At 37.1% G+C, this 26906-nt stretch overlaps 1 protein-coding gene across 1 annotated transcript; it reads left to right on the top strand.

Moving 5' to 3' along the window:
• The first annotated feature begins 420 nt into the window (after window positions 1-420).
• Window positions 421-26906, top strand: LOC103534564 (putative N-acetylated-alpha-linked acidic dipeptidase). Its single transcript, XM_030448207.1, has 19 exons — window positions 421-580; window positions 1938-2046; window positions 4469-4655; window positions 5383-5484; window positions 8467-8592; window positions 10510-10696; window positions 12039-12132; window positions 14214-14312; window positions 15371-15456; window positions 16412-16531; window positions 17874-17956; window positions 18211-18274; window positions 18791-18858; window positions 20963-21054; window positions 21644-21734; window positions 22508-22772; window positions 23824-23905; window positions 25536-25628; window positions 26689-26906. The coding sequence occupies exons 1-19, from the start codon at window positions 463-465 to the stop codon at window positions 26876-26878; spliced, it is 2256 nt and encodes a 751-aa protein (XP_030304067.1). The 5' UTR covers window positions 421-462; the 3' UTR covers window positions 26879-26906.

Below are 26906 nucleotides of genomic sequence, written 5' to 3'. Positions count from 1 at the left end.
CCTGCTTTGTTGCCCACTCAGGAATATGCCCTGTGGAGGACGGCTCAGCACAGCCCTGTGGGAAACTGCCCCAGGAGTCAAAATCACTGCTTCACCTCCTCACCGCACTTAATAGCGAGGAAAAAGCAAGCACGGGTTGGCGGGGTATCTCAAACAAACCGGGGGGAAGGCGGAGAGAAGATGGGCAGGTGTGAACACACGGACAGATCTCACCGAGAGAGCAGCAAGCGCTCAGGCAGCAGTTTGAGCACCCGGGCGGGCTCCAGTAAATTCAGGGAGGGACTTGGGGCAATGGAGAACGGAGCCCGCACGGCCGGACTGAGGCGGGAGAAGTTGAGGGGGCCGAGACCAAGCGCCACAGCCCGCCCGCCCTCCGCCGCCTCCGGGGCGGGCAGGGCCACGGCGGGACTTCGGCCGGCGGGGAGGGTGCTGCCAGGAGTGGCGCGGAGCGGACTGGCAGCAATGGGGACTTGGCTCGGCGGAGTCACGGAGCCGGCAGGCCCCAAGGCAGCCAGAGGCCGCTTCTGGGCTGTCGTCCTGGGAGCAGCGGCGGGGCTCTTCCTCCTTGGGTTCCTCATCGGTACAGTGCAGATTCCCCTTCGCATCGGGGAGCACTCTTCGGCCACCCCCGGCCCTTCCAGCCGGGGATGTTGGCTGGGAGCCGGGCCGGTGGAGGTCTGGGTGGGGGGGGAAGGAACGGGCTTGCTTCCTGTGCCCGAGGCTGTGTGCTGGTGCTACCCGAGGCTGCGTGCTGGGGGTACCCGAGGCTGTGTGCTGGGGCTACCCGGGGTGAACCCATGCTCGGCCCGGCTGACATCTCCCTCCCTTGGAACCCCTCGGGTCAGGCAGGTGCTGTCGCCGACCCTCCTGGGATTTCTGGCTCCTTCTCAGGAAAAGGGGTCTTTTTTGGGAGTGTCCTTTTTACTTATTTTTAGATTTCTCTGTGAATAAAGTAGTTATTTATTGTATACTATTATTCTCTTGCTATGGGCAAGGTTTGTGAGGAGGGGGAAGGAAAAGGGCTTCTCCACCCTGCAGCATCGAAATGGCACCAGCACAAACAAGGAAAGTGGGAAGATAAATAGGGGGCTGGAGGAGCAATGGTGGAGGGTTGAAATAGTCTTTAATTTCATACCTCCCTTGTGTCTCACTGATGGATCTGGATCAGTTTGGGAAAGAAGGAGAGGAAAAAAAAAGCCACTCTAGTGCCTTTCGGTATGTCCTTGCTGTTGGTGCAGTTGGGAAGCCCTGACTGAATTACTCGATGTGGAAAGAGCCTTTTGCTGTGACAGTGTCTTGCTGGTGTCTTGGTCTCTGCTCCCCACCAGTTCTCTGATTTGCACTACTAATGTAACTGCTGCTGCGTTTTCACCGAACAAGGCTTTGTCTTAAAAATAAAAAACAGATGTCAAAACCACTTGATTTCTAGGCAAGTGTGTTCCTCTCATGACTTACTGTGAAAATGCTGCACAGTAAGGGAAGGATTCCACAATAATAGACAGACAGACCAGCAAGTGAGAAAGGAGTTTTCAGATATCTGTTCCTTTCAAAGGGTGTCTATTTTTCTGTGCGTTTTTGTAAAGCTGCTGCCTTATTACTGAGGAGAATGGTATGACTGACATGATTGACAACATCATGTTCTGGTGCTAAAGGAAGATAAATCTCTTTGACATTTACAGTAAAATAACTCTGATGAATAAATACAGTGTTTTATTACCCTCAGTATCTGCCTAGGTAAATAAGTTCTCTCACTGTGTGGTGAAATTCCACTGCTATCACTATGCAGGCAGCATTAGGCTGTGGTTGCTTTTCTGTGACAACATAAAAGCAATTGTAAAATACACAGTGCAGATCTTGTGGTGGTACCAAAGAGAAAATGTGTTTCATGAGAATATTACTCTGGTGTTTTTACTTTTGTATTTTGGTGTGTTGTACAGGCTGGTTTGCAAAACCTACAGAAAAGAAGACATCTGAGAGCCCTCATGAGGACATGAAGGCGGCATTTATGGCTGAAATGAAAGCTGAAAACATCAAACAGTTTCTTTAGTAAGCAACGTTTAGATTAATCAGTCAGAAAAAGAAAATTTAAAATAAATAAATAATTGAAGCAGGAATCAGTCCAAGGATGTCACTAGACAGAGTGTACAGGTTTTTAGCCCTAGGTTTTATCTAATGTGTTCCAGTGGGCTGTGACAGACAAAACAGTCCTTCTCAGCTACTCTTATTCTTGCTTGTGTTAAAAATAGTTGAGTGGTAGGTAATATCTATGCTTAAAGAGATTAAAGATTGGCCAAACTCTTGCTCAGCCTTTGGTGAATACTAGTTATCTGATGGCACATTATATACTTTGTAATAAATCCAATAGTAATAAAGCTTTAGATTACTTTTTATGATGATATTTTTTCCCTAATAATTTTTTCATTTCACTTAACCTTTAGTGCTTAAATTAGGTGATTTTACATATGCTCTTTTAGGGTATGTAAATATTCTCTTTCAAGAAAAAGTATATTCTATTATATCCTAGAAGCAAAGATACTGACATTTGTTCCTGAAAATTGTAACAATTGAAGGTGACAATATAGATTTGTTAAAATGTATTAGAGTTTAAGTACTGTAATAATTTTCATTATATCTGTAATTTAGAAGCTTTAACTTTGAGGAAGGTGATGTATTATTATTACTTTATTTTAGGAATGATATAAAAAATTATTTCAGTGAATTATTTCAGTTAGTAATAGATCAGAAATCATAGTTTATTGATAGAAATTTACTCTCTGTATGAAGAATGAGTATCAGTTATTTCAGGACCAATAAACAAATTTGGGTTTTCCTTAAATTCCCATCCTGATTAAATAGCATGAAGATGTGTCTTGCTACAAAACTAAATTACTTAAAAATATTTTAATTTTAGAAGATGTGGCATATCTTCATTTCACTTTAGGTGCACTAGCCACAGACTATTGCAAATATATTACCTGGAAAGTATGTGTTTTATAGGGTGTAACAGCCAGGTCCTGTATATATAAACATCAAAAACTGAAGATTTAGGATTTTTTAGTGTTAACCTGTGTTTTGGCTCCTGCAGTCAGTTGTTCTTAAACAGCTCTGTAGAAGGACTGTTTTCTACCCTCTAAACTCCCTGTCTTTGTGCCAGGAAATATACCTCATTTACTGTCATGTAGCCTGTTCTGTGGTGAAATATGCAGATATTTAGTTGATGCTCAGAACTACCAGTACAAGCAGATAACAGATTAGAAGAGGAAATGAAGAAAACTGCAATGTTCAGTTAAATGAGAATATACTAAAGGAGACTGTCACTGCATTAGTCAAATTTTAATGAAAACTTCAGTCTAAAACATTCCTAACTCTTAGAGAAAACAGCCTTTGGTTCTAACAATAGCATATAACTGGGCTCTTGGTTCAGTATGTCATCCAGAAACTGGTACTGTCACTGTAGCAGGGACTTGTACTGCAGTGTTGCTACTGGACGTTGTCATTATCATGGGAACATGATTTTATCTAGCAGCACAGTGCAAAAGCAGAACTGTGTAAGTTTCATAGTGCTTTGTTTGACAACATTGTTCTCACTGAAACTTAAGAAGTTTTCCCAACCTTCCCAAACCAAGAAGTTTAAACCCCTTCCTTGTTGGATCTGATTTCCTTCATTAACACCATCAGGTGCTGTGTGTTAATGCTGCTGTGATATGGTGATGGGGTAGTTAGGGACAGGATGAGGACATCATGGTGACAACCTCATTCAGCTGTGATTTTCTTCACTCACTTCATGACTGGGCTTTCTGAATGGTCCAGACAATTTTTTTTTCAGACAGGGGGTTTCTCACTCACTATGGTATCTTTCACTGTTATTCATACTGGATGAATAACAAAGTCACAAGCTGTTGGAATTTTCCTGTTCCTTGTTTGTCAGCAAGCCACTATGAACACACTCTTCCGTATTTTCTGAGAAGACAGAGTGAACTTTTAGATAAATCAATATTTGTGCCAAAATTAACTAAAATAATGGGGTCCAAGAAGAATATCCTGTTAATGGAATTTAAGGATCAAAGTAATTATGCACATTTCTAAACTGAATACACAGAGGTAATTATACTACTTTCTTTTATCACTTTGCAAGGGAGGGGAGTCTCATTATGCATAGGAGTGATTTGCTTAAGGTCATCCAGGAAACAAGGAGTAGAGCAAGGACAAGACCCCACATCTGATGCCATCATGCCATTCTTGCTTGTCCAGACTGTGAGGAAGATGCAAAGACCAGGACAGCCTGAAGCCGTACCTCAAATTATGTATGAGACAGGCAAAAGCATTAAACAGCAGAGTCTGGGTCCTTGTTCAACCTCAGTACATCTACTCAGCTCAAGGGGGTTTGTTTCTAAATAAGCTAAGAGGAGATCTATTTGTAAGCTGCAGTTTCTGATCCTGAGTTGTTTCTTTCTTTTTTTTTCCCTAGCAATTTTACACGGCTTCCTCACCTAGCTGGAACAAAGGAAAATCTGCATCTGGCACAGCAAGTCCAAGCTGAATGGAAGGAGTTTGGTTTGGATTCTGTTCAGTTGGTTCATTATGATGTCTTGCTCTCTTACCCTGATGACACTAAGCCAAACTACATCTCAATAATTGATGAGTATGGAGAAGAGGTATGGAAAACACCAGTTTTTGTAACCAGGGAAAAAAACACTTTGAAACACCTGGGAAACTTGGGAATAAAAGCTATCCTCTGCTCTGGTAATGGCTTGGGAGGGGTTCCATTTAGCTTTTTCAGGTTTTATCTTTGTTTCTTAATGTATGTGCTAGGAATACTAGTAATTACCCTGGTTCATACAGCATACTGACATATAGGGATTAAATGTGTATTATGTGACTCTGTTTTTTTAAGTTACGTTATTCAGAAAGAGGAAAGCAACCATGATCAGCATCATTATTGGCATTGCTTTATTATACATTGTTGGTGATTGTGCTATATTTAGTTTCTTGAAGATTAGTCTTCAAGATACACTATCACAAATAACAATAGTTATTAGAGTAACTCTAGTGCCCTTGGAAGCTCCAGAGATGAGCAGAATGCTGTTTTTACCATTATGATCTAGCTTGCTTTTACCTGCTGTACTGAGACCACCTTGAGGGACCCCATGTTCTTTTAAGCAGGATTTTGTGTGTGAAGAGTGGAGATGGGATTTGCAAGATCACAGACAGAACTTTTACACTGAAAAGTGTGCCCTGGGCTTGCTGATGTTTTGGCCAGTCCTCACTTAGAGTTCAAACTGTAGTCCTTTAAAATGTAAAGGCATGTGAAACATGCCTGAATAGACATTATTCTTTTCCATATTGCCTGTTTTACTTTTTTTATTTCTTCCTTTCAACTAGATTTTCAACACATCATTATCTGAGCCTCCTCCTCCAGGATATGAAGCTGTAAGAGATGTGGTACCACCTTATAGTGCATTTTCAGCCCAAGGAATGCCTGAGGTAACATAGAAGAATAGTTAAATAACTAAAAGTAGAAACTAAAAGAGAAATAGAAGTAGGAATAGAAGTAGAAATAGAGACAGAAATATAAATAATAGAAATAGGTGGAAATCATAGTATAGTGTAGCATAGCATAGAGTGATACAGAATAATGTGAAATTCTTGGGTCATGGGCAATAGTTCAAAACTTGACATAGTATCAGTAGGAAAGATGTCCTAGCTCTGAGGTTCTAGGGAGTTTTGCAATGGAGTTTTTAAACTGTCAAGACATGCATATATGTTTAGGTTTTTTCTCTGGTTTGAGTCAACTGGATTTTATTTTTGCCTTTTACTTAAAAAATATGGTAAAAAGTCGTTAATGTTGTCAGCTACTCTAAGTTTCTCCAGATATTTCTGTGACTAAGCACAATTGTTTCCCTTCTTGGTGATCAAAGACTGTTATATTTACATAGCCAAATGAACAATCTAATTTTCAAAATGCTGCTTGCTCACACTTACAGATATCACTGCACAGTGTACAGTGTGCTTGAAAATGGCTTTTGCTAGAATTTCTATCTGGAATTAAAATTGTTGCTGTGGTCTGATCTTAACACTAATCCTTCTGTCTTCTTGTAGAAGTGGAACCAGATGACAGGTTTTCTTTTGTAAAGCTGACCTGCATAATAGGAGTTTTCTATTCTTTAATCTTTAGGGATTTCAGATAATACTGTGTAAGATCAGATTTTTTTGTGGTTCTCAGCATCTTTCCCATCTATACAAAGAATAATTTAGGTTGGCAGGGCCCCCTGGAGGTCATCTGCTCCAATTTCTGCTTTAAATTTGGGTCTGACTTTGAAACCAGCTAACAATGCTTTCACTCACACAGCCTGGTACTAGGCAGGTACTTTCTGAAATTTTGTTACAAAACTGTGCAAGTCTTGAAAGGAGTAGTTACCCTGTATTCATTTTCCTAAGGCACCCAAAGGAATCTAGAAAAGCAGGCTGATCGTCTGCACTATAGAATATAAAAGCTTTGAGTGTTTCAAAAAGTGTTGTAGGAACTTATGAACATAATGTAAGGTAAAATTCATGAATTCTGACTTTGTATTGTGGCATAACATCTCCAAAGAAAGCCAGAATAAACTCCCCACTTTATTTGTTTTATGGAAAGCTACATTAAGTGATAGGGTATAGGAAATAATGAAAGCAAGTTTAAGAAGCTGCAGCTTCATTGTTTAGAAATTATTTTATTTTCATTGAATATAAAAATTTTATTTTAAAAAAAATGCTTAAAAGGCAGATTGTCTTTTCAAAAGGTGATGCTTATGTTCACCTCCCTACTTAATACTTGGACAAAAGCTCCAGGTACCCATCTAGCAGTGTTGGCAGTAACATTATCCAGTGAGAAGTTCTGCAAACAGCATGGGAGAGAGCATGTATATAGCTCAGGAGTGGGAACATTTGCTGGGTCCAGGGCTCTTCTAAATTCTCCCAGTCCTGTTTGTGTATTTTATTTTGGGATGAAAAAAGTTAAGCTTTGAGCGGAGACTTATTTTAATGTAAATATTTAGCAGAAAGCAAACCAATTAGCAAAGTCATGTTTTATTAGACAGTAGCAGAAGTTTGGAACATAGGCATCATAAATAATGGCAAAATTCTGCAAAAATTTTGCAAAATAATGGCAAAATTATATTTTAAGGGACTGCAAATGTAGTCCCATCTGGTTGGCAATCACAAGAGGTGTGCTGGAGGTCTCTAACTACAGTAAAAGATCCCAGACAAGGCATTTTGAGCCGACACTACATTATCAAAGCATGTACTTTGCAATAGTTCTATAAACATGAGGGATTTCACCATATCACTAGATAATTTTGATACAAAACTGTCAGTGTTCTGATGAGGATTTTTTTACATCATTGTAGTTTTTTAGTTAATGGAAGATAAAGCTGAAGACTTTTTTGAGAGGTACTGAAAGAATTTAATTAAAGAAGCTTGTTTTACTGTGCAATATATCGAATACTTGCAGAGTCTTCAAATAAGTACATTTTAGTGTAGTTTCATAGATCTATAGATTGAATAACTATGAATTATTCTGCAACACCAGGAAAAATGCTATGAATACAGATTCTGTACTTTATATCAGGTATAGCTGTGAGTGTTTCCAAAGATAAGAGCTGTTGTTTTCTTTATGTGATGGTATCTACTTAATCAGTGACAGTATTTAAACAGTATTTAAACCTGTAAAGTGTGTATAGGCTTTCACCATAAAATATTACAGTCCTATTAACTTGTTTTATGCTTCATTGTAGAACAAGGGCCTTGGATATGAGAACCTGCAGGTTGCTCTGAGTTTTATCCTTAAAGCTTTGCAATTATGTAAGCCAAGCTATTGAAATCAACATTTTTGTATTTGTCACTAAAAATGCAGTAGCCTACAGATGTTGGTGTTCCATACAAGATATTCTAAAGAAAATATGTTAGAGTATCAAATTCTCCTTTTGCTTAATAGAAATGGACTGAAAGAACTGTCTTGACTTCAGGAGAGTGACACTTGATTTTACTGAGAGGGAAAAATTCAGAGAAGCCTCTGCAGGAATAATTCTTGTGTTTATGAATTTTCCTCGAACAGAGAGGACCAGAGGCTTACTAGATGTGAAATGATTTGCCTAATTTCTCTTAAATTGAAGATCTCTTTGGAAGTGTCTGGTAATATGGAAAAATGCACTACAGAAGAGTTTCCTGTCACCTAATTTTAGTTTTCTGAAATTGCAGGCATCTTCCTTAAGGCAGTCTTTGAGGCTTTTTATAGGCATTTACTCTAAAACAGTGAGTGACTTTATTACAAGTCAGTTTCCTACCTAAAAGTCTCATGATCAAAGAAGAATTCATATCACAGCGAGTCCCAGAGCTCACTGTTCTCAGCTTATTCTCTTTGTAGATCACATCCTCTTTTTGCTACACTCATTAACATTATTTTTTTCAAATTTTGCCTTTTTCTATCAGGGTGAGTTAGTGTATGTGAATTATGGCCGCACTGAGGACTTCCTTAAGCTACAACGTGAAATGGGAATTAACTGTACAGACAAAATTGTTATTGCCAGGTATGGGAAGATCTTCAGAGGAAATAAGGTAATGCCTCTATATAAAAATGTTACTTGTGCTGTCCTTCAGTTGATTTCAAGAGTCTGAAGGAGTTACCTTAAGCTTTCTGGAGAATTTAGTGTAGCTGAGTTTTCATGGCTCAAAACTAATTCTTTTACTACAAAATATAAAATACATTTTTGATATGTATCTAATAGCTCCATAAATTTTAAGTATTTTAATATTAATTTGCATACTATAAATACTAATATTCTTGAGTAACACTCCTGAGTCAGAACTAGATTGTTCTCCCCTATTAGTTCAGCTGTTTCTTAAAATGCATATACTGTGTTTATTTATTATGGTTTCTATACACTAAGTGCAGACTGTATCTATATGGACATTATTTTAAAACTGTTTGTATTTATTTGATGTCCCTATCATAAATATTCTTAAACTACGGTTTCAGCAGATTTCCATGGTCTGAATGGAAAGGATATAATTACACACATACTTCAGGCATACACTCAAGTTATTTCTTCAATAGAGATGTTATAATACAGTCTGTTTCAAGTGTGTTTGGCTCTCATACAAAAATTAGTTTGACCCTAATTTGGGCAGGAATATTTTTTGTATTTCTCAGTTAATTAAGGGTATCAATCACTGAATCTCCTTGATGGAATTCCAACTTTTATTTTATTCTGTGGAGTAAACATCTTTGTGCTTTTATCCTTGTATCACAGTGGTTTGCATTAATATGTTTTTTACCAGTGAAAGATGGCATGTAACTCATATTCTTGGTCAGATAATATTTTCACTAAATTGTAAATTGTTTTACCATTCTTAAAGATTCTATCGAAATGAACAAGGCTTAAAAACTGAAGATGTTTCCATCTAAGAATATTTTCTTAAAATCAAACATACCCAGAGGTACTTATATATAGAGGGCCAGTTGTCCAGTGGTTTGGAAATTAAATGCCCTTGTTGGCACAGAGGGGTATGCTCATTCCTGTGGTAGCAGATCTAATGGCTGTTTTTATAATGAAGAATATGGTAGCCTGTACAAATTCCACAGAACTGTACTGACATTTTCTGACTTCATAATTATGTGCAAGCATAGGATAGAATATGAAGAAAATACTGTGTTCCCTAAAAAGACTATGGTATTTCTGAATTCAAATATTCAAATTTAAAGATGCTGAGGATTAGTTGTCACTCAATTACTATACATCACCATTGTATTTAGTAGCAAAACAGACTGGGATGTCAGAATGACAGACTTTCTCCCTGTCACTGTCTACCACACATTATTATAATATATTATGATAATATATTATTATATATAATTATAATATTATAATGATACAGTCCCATGAGAAGACTTTTTAAAATCCAAACATGATGCAGGTCAGTCTTTCTGCCATAATTAGGCTAAGATACATACTCTTTGAAGTTAGCCTTGTTCACATCCAACAATTACTTCAAGCTCTCCAATAATAATCTTCCTGTGTAGTCTGAACTCTGAGATATGTTCAGAAGACTATTTAGGTAAATAAGGCAAATACATGACTAAATGAAAGATAAGGTTGCATCAATGTGATACAGGTTTTTTTTAATTCATGACATATACATTTCAGTAGTCAGTTGCTTGTAGTGATCTGTATGACAGAATACAAACTCAGGTTATGAAGTAAATACTGCAGAGGATGTTTCCCATGACATTGCAGTTATCTCCTAAGTAAAATTCAAACCAACAGTACCTCTTATAGTTGTATGGGACCAGATATCTGCGTATATATTTTAATGACATTTATGAGAGGAGCCAATTATGGATCCTTTACTTAGCCTGAGCTCTGTAAAAAGCCTGAGGAATATTCCCTGTACTGTCTAATACTTTCTTTTGCCCCTTAAACTCTGATGTGAAGCTAAAAAGCACTGGATAAGGACTAGGGATGTGCTTTGCAGGTGAAGAATGCTGAACTGGCAGGTGCCAGGGGACTTATTCTGTACTCTGACCCTGCTGACTACTGTGCCCCAGGAACAGATCCCTATCCAAAGGGCTGGAACCTTCCAGGTGGAGGAGCCCAGCGTGGAAATGTTTTAAACCTGAATGGGGCAGGAGATCCTCTGACCCCAGGTTATCCTGCGAAAGGTGGGTGACACTAGAGAGGTCATTCTCTAAGAATCTGATTTCAGGAAGTGAGAGGGAAGGTAATGGGGATGTTCTTTCCCTTGGAACAAAACACATTTTTTTCTTGGTCTTCCTGTTGCTCAAAAGAGGCAGCTTTGGGCTTCATATCATTATGCCACTTGTGTGAAGAGTATGTGAGAGAAAGTGAGGGGATGTTAAGGGAGCCACACAGTGCAGTGCTGGGCTGCTTAACTTCACACACATCCAAGTGAGCCCAGAGGTCATGATACAAGTATTCAATGGCACCAGCCCAATCTTCCTGCTTCTCATCAGTAAGTCAGCAAGGAGCCAGTCTGCATACCTCATGGGTTTCTTTGCTTCTGCAGTTCCCCTTTCTGCAGGAGCTGGGCTACTTTCCTTCCAAAAGGAGCCCTTCCTGGCAATGATGAGAACTTTCCTGCTGGAACTCATGTCACTTGGCTGCAGCTGAGGCTACTGAGGAGATGATGATTCACCAGCTGGTTCATCACCTACATTCACCTCATCCTTCCTCAGCTGCTTATTTGACCTCTGCTGAAGCTGTTTCATTCAGCACCTAACCCAGATAATATTGACTGAAATATATATAAATATAAATATATGAGAACCATTCTTTTCGGCACTCAAGCCAGGGTATCTGAAGGAGGCAGTCACCTGAAGAAGAGCAGTCACTAGGTGATGGGGGAAATTGCCTCTAGCCAGCACACTTGAGCTGGAAGAGGATATGGGATCACAACGGCAGCATGGCAGGAGCAGACCACAGAGAAAATTTCTGCTTCCTCATTAGCATGAGTCAGTGATCTCATAGATGAATTCCTGTCTGTGTCCCTCACAAAGTGAATGTTGTATTGGGGACAAAACTGCTCTGTTCCATACCTTCTGGCTTGCAAAAATCAAATTTTGTCCACATTGTGAAAATTAAGATTCTCATTTGTCAAAAAGCCCTATTATTTGTATTTGAGCTTTGTCAGAACAAAACACTGACTTCGTTTTGCTCATGAAAATAGCAAACCAGAATATTCAGTATCTTATCTATAATGTAAGATTATATCTGCATTTCTTATCAAGTAGCAAAATATTTTTAGTTTCCAGCTAAGTGTTCCAAGCAGACTGTTCTGTTCCAACAGAGTATGGGCTCCCTCTCTGCATGTCTGTTTGAAAACACGTTGATAAACATAAAGGATGAAATCACTAAAGAAATGCCAGCCTCATTTGAATAAAGTGAAATTTTTTATCTTTGACTCTAATGTTGGAATTGTGATATGAACTGTACAGCTTCCTCCTGAGAGTTGTAAATATGAAAATATCTTTCTTTTGCTTTCAGAATACACCTACCGATTAGACAAAGCCAGTGGTGTAGGTCTCCCAAAAATTCCAGTTCATCCCATTGGCTATCATGATGCTGAGTCATTGCTGCGGTAAGTGTATGGGAGACATGAGGGATTTTAAGCAGGCTGTTTTTTGAAAGTTATGAGAGTATTTGAAAAGAAAGGGAAGACATTTGCACTGTGTTTCTTAGGGTGGCTGTTGAACCACTGTATATATCATTGGGTCCTCTGTAGGAGGTAAATGATACTACATGTCAGATATGTGCAGAGTGATCTGGAAAGGATGGTTTGTGATATATTATGATCAGTCATAGTATAATGAACTTATAAACTGTTTCTCATATTGAATAAAGATAAAAAAAAATTGAGGATGGCATGATAGATGTCTTGTGAAAAAGACTACAAATTAAATCATTCATTTGCCTGGCGAAATACTTGCCATGACTTTTTGATGTTAGATGAAGGCATGTGCTTCCTTTCATTGGAAGCATATGAAAAATGCTGCATATGAAAAGATGCAAGCAAACTAATATAAGGACAATGGGGAAACTGAAGTGTTTTAGGTGACATAATAGACATTTACATGTAAGTGAGTGTACTGTCTAAACACTCAAGTGACATGAGGATAGGCTGCCTGCTTGCCAGAGGGTAGTATTAAAATTCAGAATTTTCAGAATTAACAAACCAAGTGAGATACCTGAAAAAAAGTAAGATGTGACTGAGGTGGCAAGTGTCTCATTCCTCAAAAAATGTAGCAATAATCATCTGTATCAGCTGTAGAGAAGCAGAACCAGAAATACCAAGGTTGGCAACAGTACCAGGGATAACTGTTTAGAGCAGTAACTGAAAATAATCCTGGGTGTGCACCTGTCTAGGAATTTCACATTTGTATTACATGAGCAATTGTTCTGCTCTGTCTGATGCCTCTGTTTGAATACTGAGTTAAAAAAAATAATTCTATCTTAGTTTCTTCTGAAGTATTGAAGCTATCTAGTTTTATGTGAATCAGAATTATACTGGTTTTGGTGTTTTTGCATACCTGATGTTCATTAACAGTATGTGAATGTTTTTCCTATTTCCTCCTAAACTTTTATGGACTGATATATCTCCAAAGTATCTTTTCTTTAAAACTGCTTATAATGATAAAGGTAAAGGTTAAAAACCCTTTTTTTCCATTGCAAACTAGTAGTAGTTAAAGAGATTAATATGTATAAATAAGATGTAGCTACGTATTTCTCTTCAATAAGTTGGAAATAATTATAGAAATTTATATCAATGGATATGTGTTAATTTGAAATCCTCTAAAAATACTTGTTCCTTGGTTTTAATTTTGTGTTGAGAAGACATAACATAGTTATTCCTGATATCATATTTTTGTATTAAAGGACTTGAAGGCATGCTAAAGTGTTCTGTGGAATAATGCTTGACTGCAGTATGCATTTACAGCAAATGGTTTCATTTAAAAGAAATACATTTTGCCCAATAAGAACCAGAACATTCAGCATACTTGTGATGTTGGTTTTTTTTTGTTTCTCATACGTTCTTTTCAAAAATATGAATTCTTCAGAATAGATGGATAACTATGGGTGATTGTGATCCACTGGATCAGTGCATTTTCTGTTTTGTTAACTGTGATAAAGCATCTCACCTTTGGAACATGAAAAGGTGACTTGAACTGATCATGTTTCTTCAGTTTTAGATACCTCTGAAACACATCAACTCTGTCTGTGCAACCAGATTAAACGGTGTCCAGGGACAGGCACAGGAAGACAACTGCCTGTTTTGTTAAATTGTTAGAATGGTCCAAGTTGTTCTCTGTTGATTCAAATGCAAATGCAGTTCAAGGCAGTAGAAAGTTCATAGGACCATTTACAAGGGGTAGTTTGTATGCAAAAACTTTGGAAGCCAGAATGGGTTTCCAGTATAGCTGATGGCCTTTTCAAGTTGATCTTAATGCCCAGGACTATTCCACTGTGTTAATTTATTAGTATCAATGTATTTAAACGGATGTATTTTTCTTCTGTGGAAGCCTGCAATATAAATTCTCTAAGGCAAGGCCATCCCTGTGGTCTGTGTGTGCTTGTGACCCAAAAAGTGCAGTTCCTCATTTCTGTCTAGTGCTATTGTAAGATGTCTGTAACTAATAATAATTTTTCTTTTTTTCATAATAGTAACATGGGAGGATATCCACCACCACATAGTAGCTGGAAAGGAGATTTGAATGTGTCTTACAATGTTGGTCCTGGTTTCACAACAGAGTACAATACAAGGTCAGTTTTGTTTCATAAGAAAATGTTCTTAGGATCAGAGAAAAACATTTAGAGCAATAGACTGTAACCAAAGTTGAGTAGCTGGGGTTACTTCCCATTTCTTTGGTTGTGGCTGTTTCCTGGGCTGAAATGCCTTCTGTGCAAAGATTCATTAGATTTTCATCTGATTGGATGGGTAGAACTGAATTGATTTATTTTCCAGCCAGTCTTGAAATAGTTTCATTTGAAAAGCACCTAGCCTTTCCTAGTTTATTTGCTGAGACATTATTTTTGGAAACTGAATTTTTGTGTTGTCTTCATTGAATTTTATGTGGGTGCAGCTTCTGGTCTTGCCTATTACCTCATAAAAAACAATATCAACCTACAAGTCAGCTTTTCCAGGAGAAAAGTTTTAACTAAAATATAATTTTTATACCTTCAGGTTGTTTTAAAAATGATTGAGTGGTTGGTTACCTTTTAGGATTAAAGTTCAGGTGTTTCAATATTGGCTGAGCTATTGCACTGACATCATATGAACATTTGACATTTTCACTATGTCTTAGTCATACCACAAGAAAAATTCCTTAAGAAAAATATACAGGCAACACTGCAGCTGTGTTGTAGATAAACAGTCAGGTTGTCTGATTTTCTGCTGCCTGAGGTTCCATAGCTGCAGTGGCTGTGATGGTGTAATTTCTGTTTTGCACCAACCATGATTTGAAATATTTACCTTTTTAACATTAGTTAGTTTTCATTTTCCTTTCACTCTTCCAAATTAAAAACCAAACTGCTAGCAAAAATTCTCCAGATTTGGACTTTTGATCCTGCTATCCATATAAACCTTATTTACATTAACAGTACATAGCTTTCAAAGACTAAATGCTGTTCTCAATTGCACAAGTATAAATTCAGAAAAAAACTTGACTGAAATCTTTTCATATTTACTTTGGCTTAATGGAGGATAAATTTGGTGAAAATGTTCGCCTTAGATTTTATACTGTATAGTTTGAAATGTGTCAAGATGTTTTGGTTTCTAATTTGGTGAATTTTCTGTTTGGATTTTCTTCCCCCAACACTAGCAAGGTGAAAATGCACATTCATAGCCACAACAAGGTTACAAGGATTTACAATGTGATTGGTACCATCAGAGGCACAGTGGAACCAGGTAAAATCATTTGTCTTCACTGTAATGTGGGCATGCAGTGACCTCTACATGCATTTCATAGCTAAAAGAGAGAAATGAGGAATATCGTTTTCTCTGAAATATTGCAATACATGATCATTGGTGCTGAAATATTTATTGCACCATCTTTTAAATAGTTCAGGGTATGTCAGCATTTTCACTGTAAATGCTGATTTTCAAGGGGGAGTCATAACCAAGACAGAAACATTTGTTTTCAGGCAAGTAACTTAGCAATTGAAAGAAAAATCTGAAGTTCATATTATTCTGTACTAACATGAGAATGGATTTTCCACTCCATCTAAAGACACATCCACTCTTTGTCTTTTACAGTCTCTTGTAACCAGTGAGATTTTACATTCTAAAAACCAGAACATGGAGACATCCCTAGGATGATGATAACATCATTTAACTGCCTGCCGTTCTCTGTTGCCTGAAACACAACTGTTAACCATATTATAGTGCTACAGAGAGAGCTAGTCTGACTTTGATCTTATTATTCACATCTCTGTTATGATTTGCATGGTTGACTATATACATATTCAGAGAAATACTGCATTATTCACACCTTAATGTTGTGAGTTGGTGTGATCTACAAAAATCATTAGTGCATCAGCTTTACCATGAAACACACTATTGTAAAAAACTTTTAGAGGAAATCTGCAGTATTTCTAATAATAGAAGTAATGCTATGGAATATAAGAGGTTTTAAGTCTTATGGGATCAAGATATTATGTTTGACAGATTTTTTAGGACTGGCTGAAAATGCAGAAAAATGTCTGTAGAGATTTACAATGTCATTTACCCTCCTACCATGTATATTAAAAGCTATTACGCTATGTTGCCTGATACCTTCATGAAAAAATATAAATTATTTCCAGCATCTCTATGGTAGGAAAAAAAGATTTTTGGAATAAACCACCATAATTAATTTCTCAAGACAGATATGTCATCCTGGGAGGCCACCGTGATTCCTGGGTATTTGGTGGCATTGATCCTCAGAGTGGGGCTGCTGTGGTTCATGAGATTGTGAGGAGCTTTGGAAAACTGAACAGGAAAGGTAATGTAATGAGGGAATAGAATGCATCAAAGTGAGTGCTTTCAGCAGTGGCCGTTGGTTTATCTGAGATTTAAACATATTCTTAAAATTAAATGTGAATCTCACTGATCTCTTGAATAAGCACTCTGCTCTGCAACTATTAACTAGTCCCAGTTACAGCCTTGGTATATGCAAGGTACTTAAGAGAAAGCACACCTAAAGGAAATGAAAACACAAAATGAGGGATGCTGAAACAGATACAACATTTAGGTACAATTACTGTGTATTTAAGGCTGGTCAAACTGGGTGTTTCAATGGTCCTATAAAACTGAGAGTGGTGGACTGATCAAAACTTCATTGGGGCAACACTGTGAGCCTTCTCAGCACTTGGCTAGTTTAGAGATAGACCCAAGAATAAATAAACTGTGGCTGTGTAATGCTGGGAGTGAGCTGTGCAAACACAGTAGGAGGTATCCATTCAAAATACCTCATGCCTAGTTACATCACAATAGGAGCAAATGCCAATGGTACCAATTTTCTGCTGCTGTCAGAGCAAATGCTATCTCACTGTCTGACATTCCATGTAAAGAAGCTCTTACATAACTCAAATACTGAGCTAGAGGAGCTTTCTTTGGCTACTCATTACACTTAAAGCCTATTGCCAATTAGTTTTCTTTCCATTCCCTCTCAGTAACTGGATATCAGGGGAAACTCTTTGGAATGGAAGCTGATTAAAAAAAAAAAAAAAAAAAAAAAAAAAAAAAAAAAAAAAAAGAGGAAGGGAGCAAAGGAGATTCCACTAGTCTAAAAGAAAACTTGGGGCAGAAATACAGAGGCAGGGTAACAGAGCCTGTTCCAGTTGGTCTGGGTTTAAATTGAATGCCAAACTTCCAACTGAAATATCTTTGTTTTGAAAGTGATCTATCGAAGCGAGAGAGAATTTCTTATGTTTTGAAATCTAGCATTTAGTAGACAGGTCAAAATAGGCACTGGTATACAATGCATAATGAATGGAACAAAGGAAAAAGAATAGAGAAGCATTCTTTCATTTGTGCAAAGCATGCTGTTTTTCCTTGTTAACAGTTTTTAAATTTAGAAAATTTTCTTGCAATTAAAGCTGATAGAAAAATAAACATTATTTAGCACAGTTTTGAAGTAGAAGTGAGATTGCTACAAAATTAGCAAACTGTTACTAGGTTAGGTTAGTGAAGAAGTTTGTGTTAAAGTTCCTTAAATACACCTCTTTCCCTGCAGATCGAGATAAAAGATGAGCCACAGAAATTAACATTAGTTTTCACATTAGTTAGCATTTAACAAACAGTCTTTATTACTGTAATACAGTTGTCATGGTCTTTTATTGCAGGATGGAGGCCAAGGAGAACAGTGATATTTGCAAGCTGGGATGCAGAGGAATTTGGCTTGTTAGGATCGACAGAGTGGGCTGAGGTAAACTAAGAGTGCTCAGAGAGAAGTATGAATAGTGACAGATGTTTGAGAAATCTGTACTAGAAAACAACACTTCTACCCTCCCTTTCATTTCATTAAACACACACACACGCACATTCTTAAGTTTCCTTTTGAACTACCAGGAATATATGGATCCTTGTAGTATATGAAGCAGTTGTTATTTCTCTGGTTGTGAAATAAGTTTTGAGGAAAAACTGTTCAACAACATTTTCTTCCCCTTTTCTTTCTCATAGGAAAATGCCAAAGTATTGCAAGCACGGGGAGTGGCTTACATCAATGCAGATTCCTCTGTTGAAGGTACAGAGCTTTGATTTGTGTTTTTATATGAATGGTGATGGTATACACAGATGATTGTGAGGCCTTTTAGCTTGGGGATCCATGAAAACTTCAATGTGATTGTTTTGTTTCGTTAGTTCAGTACATATGGGGGGAAACTGTGACCCAGAATGATAAAGTATCCTTCAGATATTGCTGTTGCTTCAGGGAAGTCCATTACAGCAGCTACACCATTTGGAAAGACATGGGAAGGGGCCAGAAGTGTTGTACCCCTGTCAGAACTCCTATGGCAACTCTTTAGAGTCAGTCTTATAAAGTATTTAATAAACATAGAGACACCAAAAAAGCTCTTAAGGGTTGCTTCAAAATCTGAGCTGTAATTCATCCTGACCAATACAAATGCATTGGTGAACCCTTCTACAGGGGGAGTCAGGTTGTTTCTTGTCTCTAGTTCCTTCCTTGGTAACAAATAACAGCACAAGGTTTCAGCTAAGTAGAATTTGCTACTTCAAATAAATAGTTTTTCCTGTGTTTTAGGAAACTACACACTGCGAGTGGATTGCACACCACTGATGTACAGCCTAGTGTACAGTCTGACTAAAGAGGTAATATCTCTTGAAATTTTTAGCCAGCATGTTCAGTGCTCACTTACTGGATGGAGATCTGTGTCTAAAATATGTTGCCAGGTGTTTCTTTTCTGACTGCAGTACCCCTTTAAGTCAATAACTAAGTGACTGGAGCTTTTTCCCAGGAGTGGAAAAGGGATTTTGAGTTTATATCTGTAATTTATTAGCTATTAACGATTAGGGAAATTTTCCATTCCCCCTGTAAAAGTGTTTCATCCAAAACCAAAAGAATACAAAGATTCCATAGGCCAGAAGACAGAAAGAAGAAGAAAGCTGGCTGCTTCTAGCTTCTAGGATGTCCATTGCAGTGGAAGACTGACTTCCTCTAGGCAAGAGAAGAAATCAGTTTTGCTGCAGTGTCTTTTTTATCATGATGTGACAGATTTGGTCAGTGTGCTCAAATTCAGTGTGTCCTGTTAGATAGGTGATCTGCTGCTGCTCTAGATGACCCTGTTTTAGTGGGAGAGTTGGACTAGATGATCTCTAGAGGTCCCTTCCAACTTTTATAATCCTGTGTTTCTGCGATATTAATGGACTCTGATCATGATGCTCTCACAGATACTTGTGTGGCACAGAAAGTAAAAGATAGGGCCCTTTCTCTGGAAATAGTCTCATCATCTTGGATCTAAGATGTTCCTTGCTTTAAGAGCAAATCATAGAAAATGGTGCTAAGGATTTTTTTAATTCTGCTTTTTTTCTGTTTACCTGAATTAAATCATGAATATTTAATGAGTTTCCTTTGTGCGTGTTTTATATCCACATATATAATGTGCATTCAACTACCATATATATTGTATGAATCTACTGTATCTGTCCTAAGTGCTGTATATATTCATCCACCTGTCTCTTCCAGGGTTGATAATTTTTTATCTCTTGGGAGCTGGAATGAGACTGGTACAAAAGAAAAAGAAATGTAGTAATTCAGTACAGCCATTTTCTAGCCATTGAGAGACAACAATTAAAATTTAACTCGGTAAAAATTAGTTGCCCAGACAAAGATATTTATTTCCTGAACTGCAGAAGAGCTAAACACCTTCAGTTCCCATGGTAACCTGTACTAAGCACAGGTGTTCTGAACATCCAGGAAAATCAGGTCAGGGGAGTCTTGGTTTGGACACAAAGAGCCATCATTGAAATGTTGACCTAAATACCAGCAAACATGGTTGTGTAACCCTTGCTGAAGCTGGGAAGTGACAACAAAGGCTGATGAATGCATGTAACTACAGCTTGTTGGTAGCTGATGTCTGGAGAGAATGCTGATCAGGCACCAGGTCCTTCATGATTCCATCCAAAATTTATCTGTGGCAAAAAGTGTTAACACTGTTTTATGAGGAATTAGGTTCCTGACCAAAACACCAAAATATTGCTTTCATTTTGATTCCTATTGTGACTTAATTGTTGGAAATTATATATAAATATTAATAATAGAATAGATATTAATAATCTTTGATAGATTAAAAATAATAAAATCTCAGCAGCCCAGTGAAAAGGTGGGATGAAAATTGCCCACAGTGTTAAGCATGCTCAATAATCCGGAAAGTAGTCAGAGTGATGCAAATGAATTTTAGGTTGTTCAAGATTTGTATACGTCTGTAGAAGCTATAAGGATATAAACACAAAATACTGTAAATTTTGCCCTTCTAAGTTTAATCTTGCATCCATGAAAATAATTTTTGTGACCTAAACCAAGTTACAAACACTTTTGATTTAAATCAAGTCAAAATTGAAATTGAAGTAAACAAACAATTTTGATTTTGTGAGGGATTTTTTTAATAAATATTTTAATGGATTAAAATCTCATAAAGAAATACTAGAATGCAAATATTGTCTTGAAATATTTTAATTTTTCCTGTGTTTTCTCCTATCTAAAATTGCCAGTTTTATCAAATAAACTGTCTCTTTGGAAAATGCTGTACATTTGAAGTGTTAAAATGGAAATTCAGAAAGGCTGATAGACTTGAGGGTTATGTCTTACTGATTGTCCTGAGCCATAGACTTTACACTGTGAAAGGTTATATATTTGTTGCTTGGTAACATTTATAATTGTACCCTTTGTCTTTTTATTACAATACACTTCTTCCAGATACCAAGTCCTGATGAAGGGTTTGAAGGAAAATCTCTTTATGAGAGCTGGTATGAAAAAAATCCATCAGAAGAATATAAAGAAGTCCCCAGGTCAGTGACAAAAGAGAATGAAGTTATACCAAAAGTTATAACTTGTAGAGGATTTTAAGGAAACATACACTTGAAAAACCTGAGTGCCTTAAAAAAATGGTGTGATTTTCATCTGGTTTAAATTTCAGAGTTTTATTGATTGCAGCTGATACACTACTGTGAACCTGTGTTTTGTGAACCTGAATTTGTAGAATGAACAGGAGAGTTTATATATGAAAGTGTTTGTATAATTTAGAGAGATTTGGACAAATAAGGCAGCATGCATAAACCAGTAGCACAAGATGCTAACACAGCAGTTAGTTAAATACACAGCAGTTAGTTAAATTTAGACAGTGAGTTAAATTCTCCTCTTCAGAGTTTTATTTCTCTGACCCTCAGAATGATGACTTTGCTCCTCGGAGAATGCAATTGATGAGGTAAATGTAATGTAGGGGTCACAGGCAATTCATTTTATATTGACAGAGAGGAAGTACTAGGGAAGACTGTAGTGACTGTCACTTCAGAATAAATGAACACAGTACTTGAAAGCAAAGTATAATTATACTTAAAGTATTGTCACTCAAGGCATCTTTCTCTTTTGTATTAAAAGAATAAATAAACTGGGTTCTGGAAATGACTTTGAAGTCTTTTTTCAACGTCTTGGCATTGCTTCAGGCAGAGCACGCTACAGTAAAAATTGGGTAAGTCTGTGTCTTTGTAATTTTCTCCCCTCTTTAACAGCCTGAATACTGTCACCTCTAATTGAGCCATTTAGACTCATTTAGCCAGCTTTTTGGAGTTCAGTTTAGTGTGTCAGAATGGAGTGTCTACTAGAACTCTGTGTGCTACTACAACACAAATATTTGATACATATTAGTGGTCCGATAGGTATCAGTCAGATGAAAGTACTTTTGCTCAGGGCAAATGCATGTGTTTAAAATCACCTATGCTTGATGAAGGCTTATGATGACTTTTAAATGATTTTTAATAATGTTTGAAGCTTTGAATTCAAAATGGTTCATGTTTTGTGGACAGTATGAGTGTGACTGAAGCGTATTGTGAAATTAAACTAGTTGAGAAATGTTCAAGGAGCAATCTAGTCAATGTGGTTTTTTCCTCTGGAAAGACATATCCAAAGAGAAAAGCAGAAATGACTGTTGAGATCCAAGCAAAGAGAGAAAGGGCAATCTCACCTTAATATAGCCAACTAAAAATCACGTGTCTGCTCTTAGCTACCATCTTTGGTGTCTCTGTCCATGGTTAGCGGAGAGAAACATCTGCAAATGACTATTTGTCTCACGGATTGGTGTCTAAGAGGGCCACCACTGAGTAGTTCTTCCCATTTGACTATATATTGGATTAGTGTGACCTGAGCTCTTAATATACAGTGCCTTGACTTCTACAGCAAGGTTTTCAAGCAAAGCTGAAGCATCCATAGGTGAATAATGGATTTGTTTGGGTTTGTTTGTTTCAGAATGTAGAAAAATATAGCAGCTATCCAGTGTATCACAGTGTCTATGAGACCTATGAAATTGTGGAGAAGTTTTATGATCCCACTTTCAAGAACCATCTGACAGTAGCTCAGGTTCGGGGAGGGCTGGTGTTTGAACTGGCCAACTCCGTTGTGCTTCCTTTCGACCCTAGAGATTATGCATCAGCTGTGAGCAACTATGCTCACATCATCTATAATCTGTCAAGGAATCATGAAGAGGAAGTGGCAACACACAATGTATCCTTTGGTATGTAGAGTCTTTCATTGCACTCTTACTATATGTTTTAGTCGTGATCTGTTATATATCTTGTCCTGTATGAACAGTAAATAAAACAAGAGCCACACCTTCCAATAATTTGAAATTATTGTCACTAGTTTGCCTATGCAGAGACTATGCCACTGCCTGGTAGACCAAACAATTACAGTTGCATGTTCTTTGACCTGTGCATGGTTTAGTGATGTTGGCAAGAAATCTTCTTCTTGGTTCCTAAAAAAAAAAATCACAGTAGTTTGCAGTTTCTTTGCAGCTTATAATCTTGGATAGTTCTCTGTCCAATGTTGATCATAGGTTCACAGGATAATTCTGGTTAGAAGGAACCACAGGAGGTCTCTAGGTCAAGGTGCCTAAGGCAGCATCATCTCTTGGGTCACACTGAGTTGCTCAAAGCTTTATTCCATTTGGTCTTGAACATCTCCAAGGACAGAGGCTACAAAACTGCTCTGGACCACAGTGCTTGATTGTCCTCAGGGTAAAAAAATACACTTTATATCCAGTCAGAACTTATCTTATTTCAGTTTATGGGCACATGATGGCAGGTGTAAACACTGTGAGAAGTTTTCCTGGGGCTTGGTCAGACAAATGGTTGAACAACCAATGTTGGGTACATGCGTTCATGCATGTGCACACACACACACTCTCAGTCTTTCTCAAAGCTTTGTGTGTGTGGAGGGACATACCAATAAAACATAGGTTGTTGGGATTTATAAAATCCCAGACTTACCTGAACAGTCTGGATCTGGCAATCCATGCTTTAGTTTTTGCTAATTCTATACATTCTTCAAGAAGCAAACAATAAGCGATATTCAAAAAAATACTGATTTCTAGTGTCTCCAAGGCAAGTTTTCACACAGAATAACATAGTTTTTAATGTAGAAATACAGGGGCATCTGATTTGCATTTGGTAAGGATTGACAGATCATGATCACAGTGAAAGATAAAGCTTTGATTTGGAGAATATGCTGTATTAAATGGTTCCTGTGGAATCTGAAGTTAAATGCTTCCTTCCTGCTCCCTCCAGATGCTCTCTTCTCAGCTGTGAAGAATTTTACAGAAGTTGCTGCTAGCTTTCATGAAAGACTGCAACAAGTAGATATCAATAAGTAAGTTTAACTTTATTTTTCTTTCTGTAACATATTTCATGTAGTCCTGTGGGCTCAGAGGGTCTAGTTTTCAGTTGCATTTAGTCCCCTGAATACCCTTGGTGAAAAATGCCTGTCAGTGGTTTGTTTCATTATAGGTCCTTATGGACTCTTGTATTTATGGATCTAGTTACTCTAGAAAATGTGGAAATGTTGAATTAGTGGACTCAGAGACAGTGCAGAGCCTGATAAACTAGCTATGTTAGCTTAGAAAATTTTTCCAAGTTAATTTGTATCCATACTTGGTGGGTTTTGAGGAGCAGGGATACATGGATGTGACTAGGAGACTGTTTAGCAGGAGCAGAGCCAGTTCAACAGTGTGTCCCTCTAAGTAGAGACACATCCTAAGATTCCATCACTGAGTTATCATTAAAGAACAAAAGCTGATTTGTGGCTTTTGTTTTATATTTTTCAAGGTACTGGTATCACTTAATTGAAAAAAACTAAATATAACTGTACCATGATTGTAGTTCTGGCAAGCTTTGGCAAGCTTTTTGACCAGCTTTCAAAAAATTGTGGGCATTACCTATGCCAAAAGACTTAATTAAGATTTCACTTTTTTCTTCATTTATTCTTTGTAGGCCATGCTCAGAATAAGAAACCAAACTTTTTATATATACATATGTGCATATTACATTTCTTGTGCAGAATCTTATTTAGCCATATGCTTTCCCTTATGGAAGACAAGGTGAGAATACGACTCATATTTTTAATGGCAGCGACTTTAATGATAAAAAAGTTAGCAATGATTTCTTATGTAAAATATGACATCTATGTGACATTTTCAAAATGGTTTCTTTGATGGGTGGCCTAAATCTAAGCATTAATTCAACTGACCAGTTTTGGTTTCCATTTACACCGACGTAAACTTGAAACAAATTTGTTGTAGTAAGAGTTACTCCTGGCTTACTGTGATATAAATTTTTAAATTTTTTATGGTGAATGCCTTTGAAGCTCTGCAATAAGTTACTTTGGATATAAACTACCAAGTCCACATATATTCAGTATAATCTTCTTCACAGATCTTTTACTTGTTAAGCATCAGCAGAATTCTTAGAGGTTTTCTAAGAACACGGATGGTCTCTGCTCTAGGGAATTTACAGTCTGCTGTCAGAAAAAGACACCGTTCTTGTGTGGGTCAAAAGATGATTCTAACATGACAAGGTTCATGTTTCTCAGATATTTTATATATATATATACAAAAATAAATGTGATTTTATTTAAACAATTTGCAACTGGATGGCTTTATGAAAAATACGGTCTTTATTGGGCTGCCTAAGCATCCTAATGAAAGACACACAGGAGTAAGATGCAATGTAAAAGAAAATACCTGAAAGTCTCTGTCTTTGACATTATTCCTTTTCCTTTAAAAGTAGCTTAAGGAGACTTTCAATTTATGACTCAACACAGTACAGATTAGAATAGTTCTGTTGTGCAAGTAAGATGGCAGAGGATGTTTTCTGTGGGCTATACTTTAAGTTCAACATCTTGGATTTAATGTCCTTCATAAATACAGAACTGTGTATATTCGGGCATGGGATGAGAGAGGGCCAAGACTAGCAGGTAACATATTCCTCTCATTTCTTTTTAGCCTACTTGCTGTCAGATCAGTAAATGATCAGCTTATGTTTCTCGAGAGGGCTTTCATCGATCCTCTTGGATTACCTGGCAGGCCATTCTATAGGTAAAAAAAGGCTTATTTTTCACTTTCTGCAAGGAGTATCCTACAAGAATTCCTTTAATATTTCTAGACTATTAATTTTCAGAATATTAATTAATTAGTATTCTGGGTCTCTAAATGGAATTGTAGTTATTTTAGTACAGCTTCGTCAACATAGTAAAGGTAGATTACACTGGACAAATAAATCTGAAAAGGTAAAACAAAATGAAGGAAACCTTTGGCAAGATACAGTATCTAGAATGAGGAAAAGTCTTGCTGGAAGCCTAATCAGGTTGGTAAACTCACATCTATTGATTTCAGTGGGCTTCTCAACAGACCTAAAAGTCTGGTCCTGGAGTCAGTTTAAGTAAATTCAGTAGTAAAGGATCCTTAGGAATTTACTATTTTGTGAAATAAGATATGATTGAAGTATATACAATTCTATTGATTGTAGCAGAACAGTCCTGCCAGTAAATGTAGTAAAGTGAATGCAGTAGTTCTCTCATCCAATTCAAGAAGTAAATCTTGTTTGAGAGGCAGAAGGGTTAAATCAAGTCTAGCTTTTTGTTCCTTTTACCACTCTGTATAAATCAGAACAGTAACTTCTCTACTAAAAAGTTCCACTACAAAGTAACTGTAGAAAGAGAATTTCAGATCTACAGTCCTTGTACCCCTCATATCTTCTGATTAAAAATCTGTTGAAAACAGTCTCTCTCTAAAGCATAAGCTTTCCTATCACAAAGCATGCCTGTATCTGTTGGAAATTATGTATATCTGTAAGAAAATAAGATGGCTTTTTTTTAATCTTTCCATTTCATCTAAAATGAGAGAAAGGAAGATAATTTAGTCAACTTTATCTCAAATCTTTTTAGCTATTAAATTTTGGAGTTCAAATGGAACAGTTTAGCTTATTTTCTGGCTGCATGGGTTATAGGTCCTATTGCTGCAATAATCATATTTATTTACATCTTCAGTGTCAAGAATTTAACAGATTATATATAAGCAAATTATTTTTATTTTTAAAATAATGTTTTACTTTTCTAATGCAGAATATTGTTATTATTTTCACTCCATTTCCCTACAGACACATTATCTTCGCACCGAGCAGCCATAACAAGTATGCAGGTGAATCATTCCCAGGGATCTATGATGCCATGTTTGACATCAAAAGCAAAGCTGATCAACATGAAGCCTGGAAAGAAGTTAAGAGGCAGATTTCCATTGCAGCCTTCACTGTACAGGCAGCAGCAGAAACACTAAAAGAAGTTGCATAAATATCAACAAAAGACTATGTATGACAGT

Source organism: Calypte anna, chromosome 1, assembly GCF_003957555.1.
Source record: "Calypte anna isolate BGI_N300 chromosome 1, bCalAnn1_v1.p, whole genome shotgun sequence".
In the NCBI taxonomy this organism is placed as follows: domain Eukaryota; kingdom Metazoa; phylum Chordata; class Aves; order Apodiformes; family Trochilidae; genus Calypte; species Calypte anna.
Note: the sequence above shows the minus strand (reverse complement) of the source record. Positions and strands in the feature narration are given on the sequence as shown.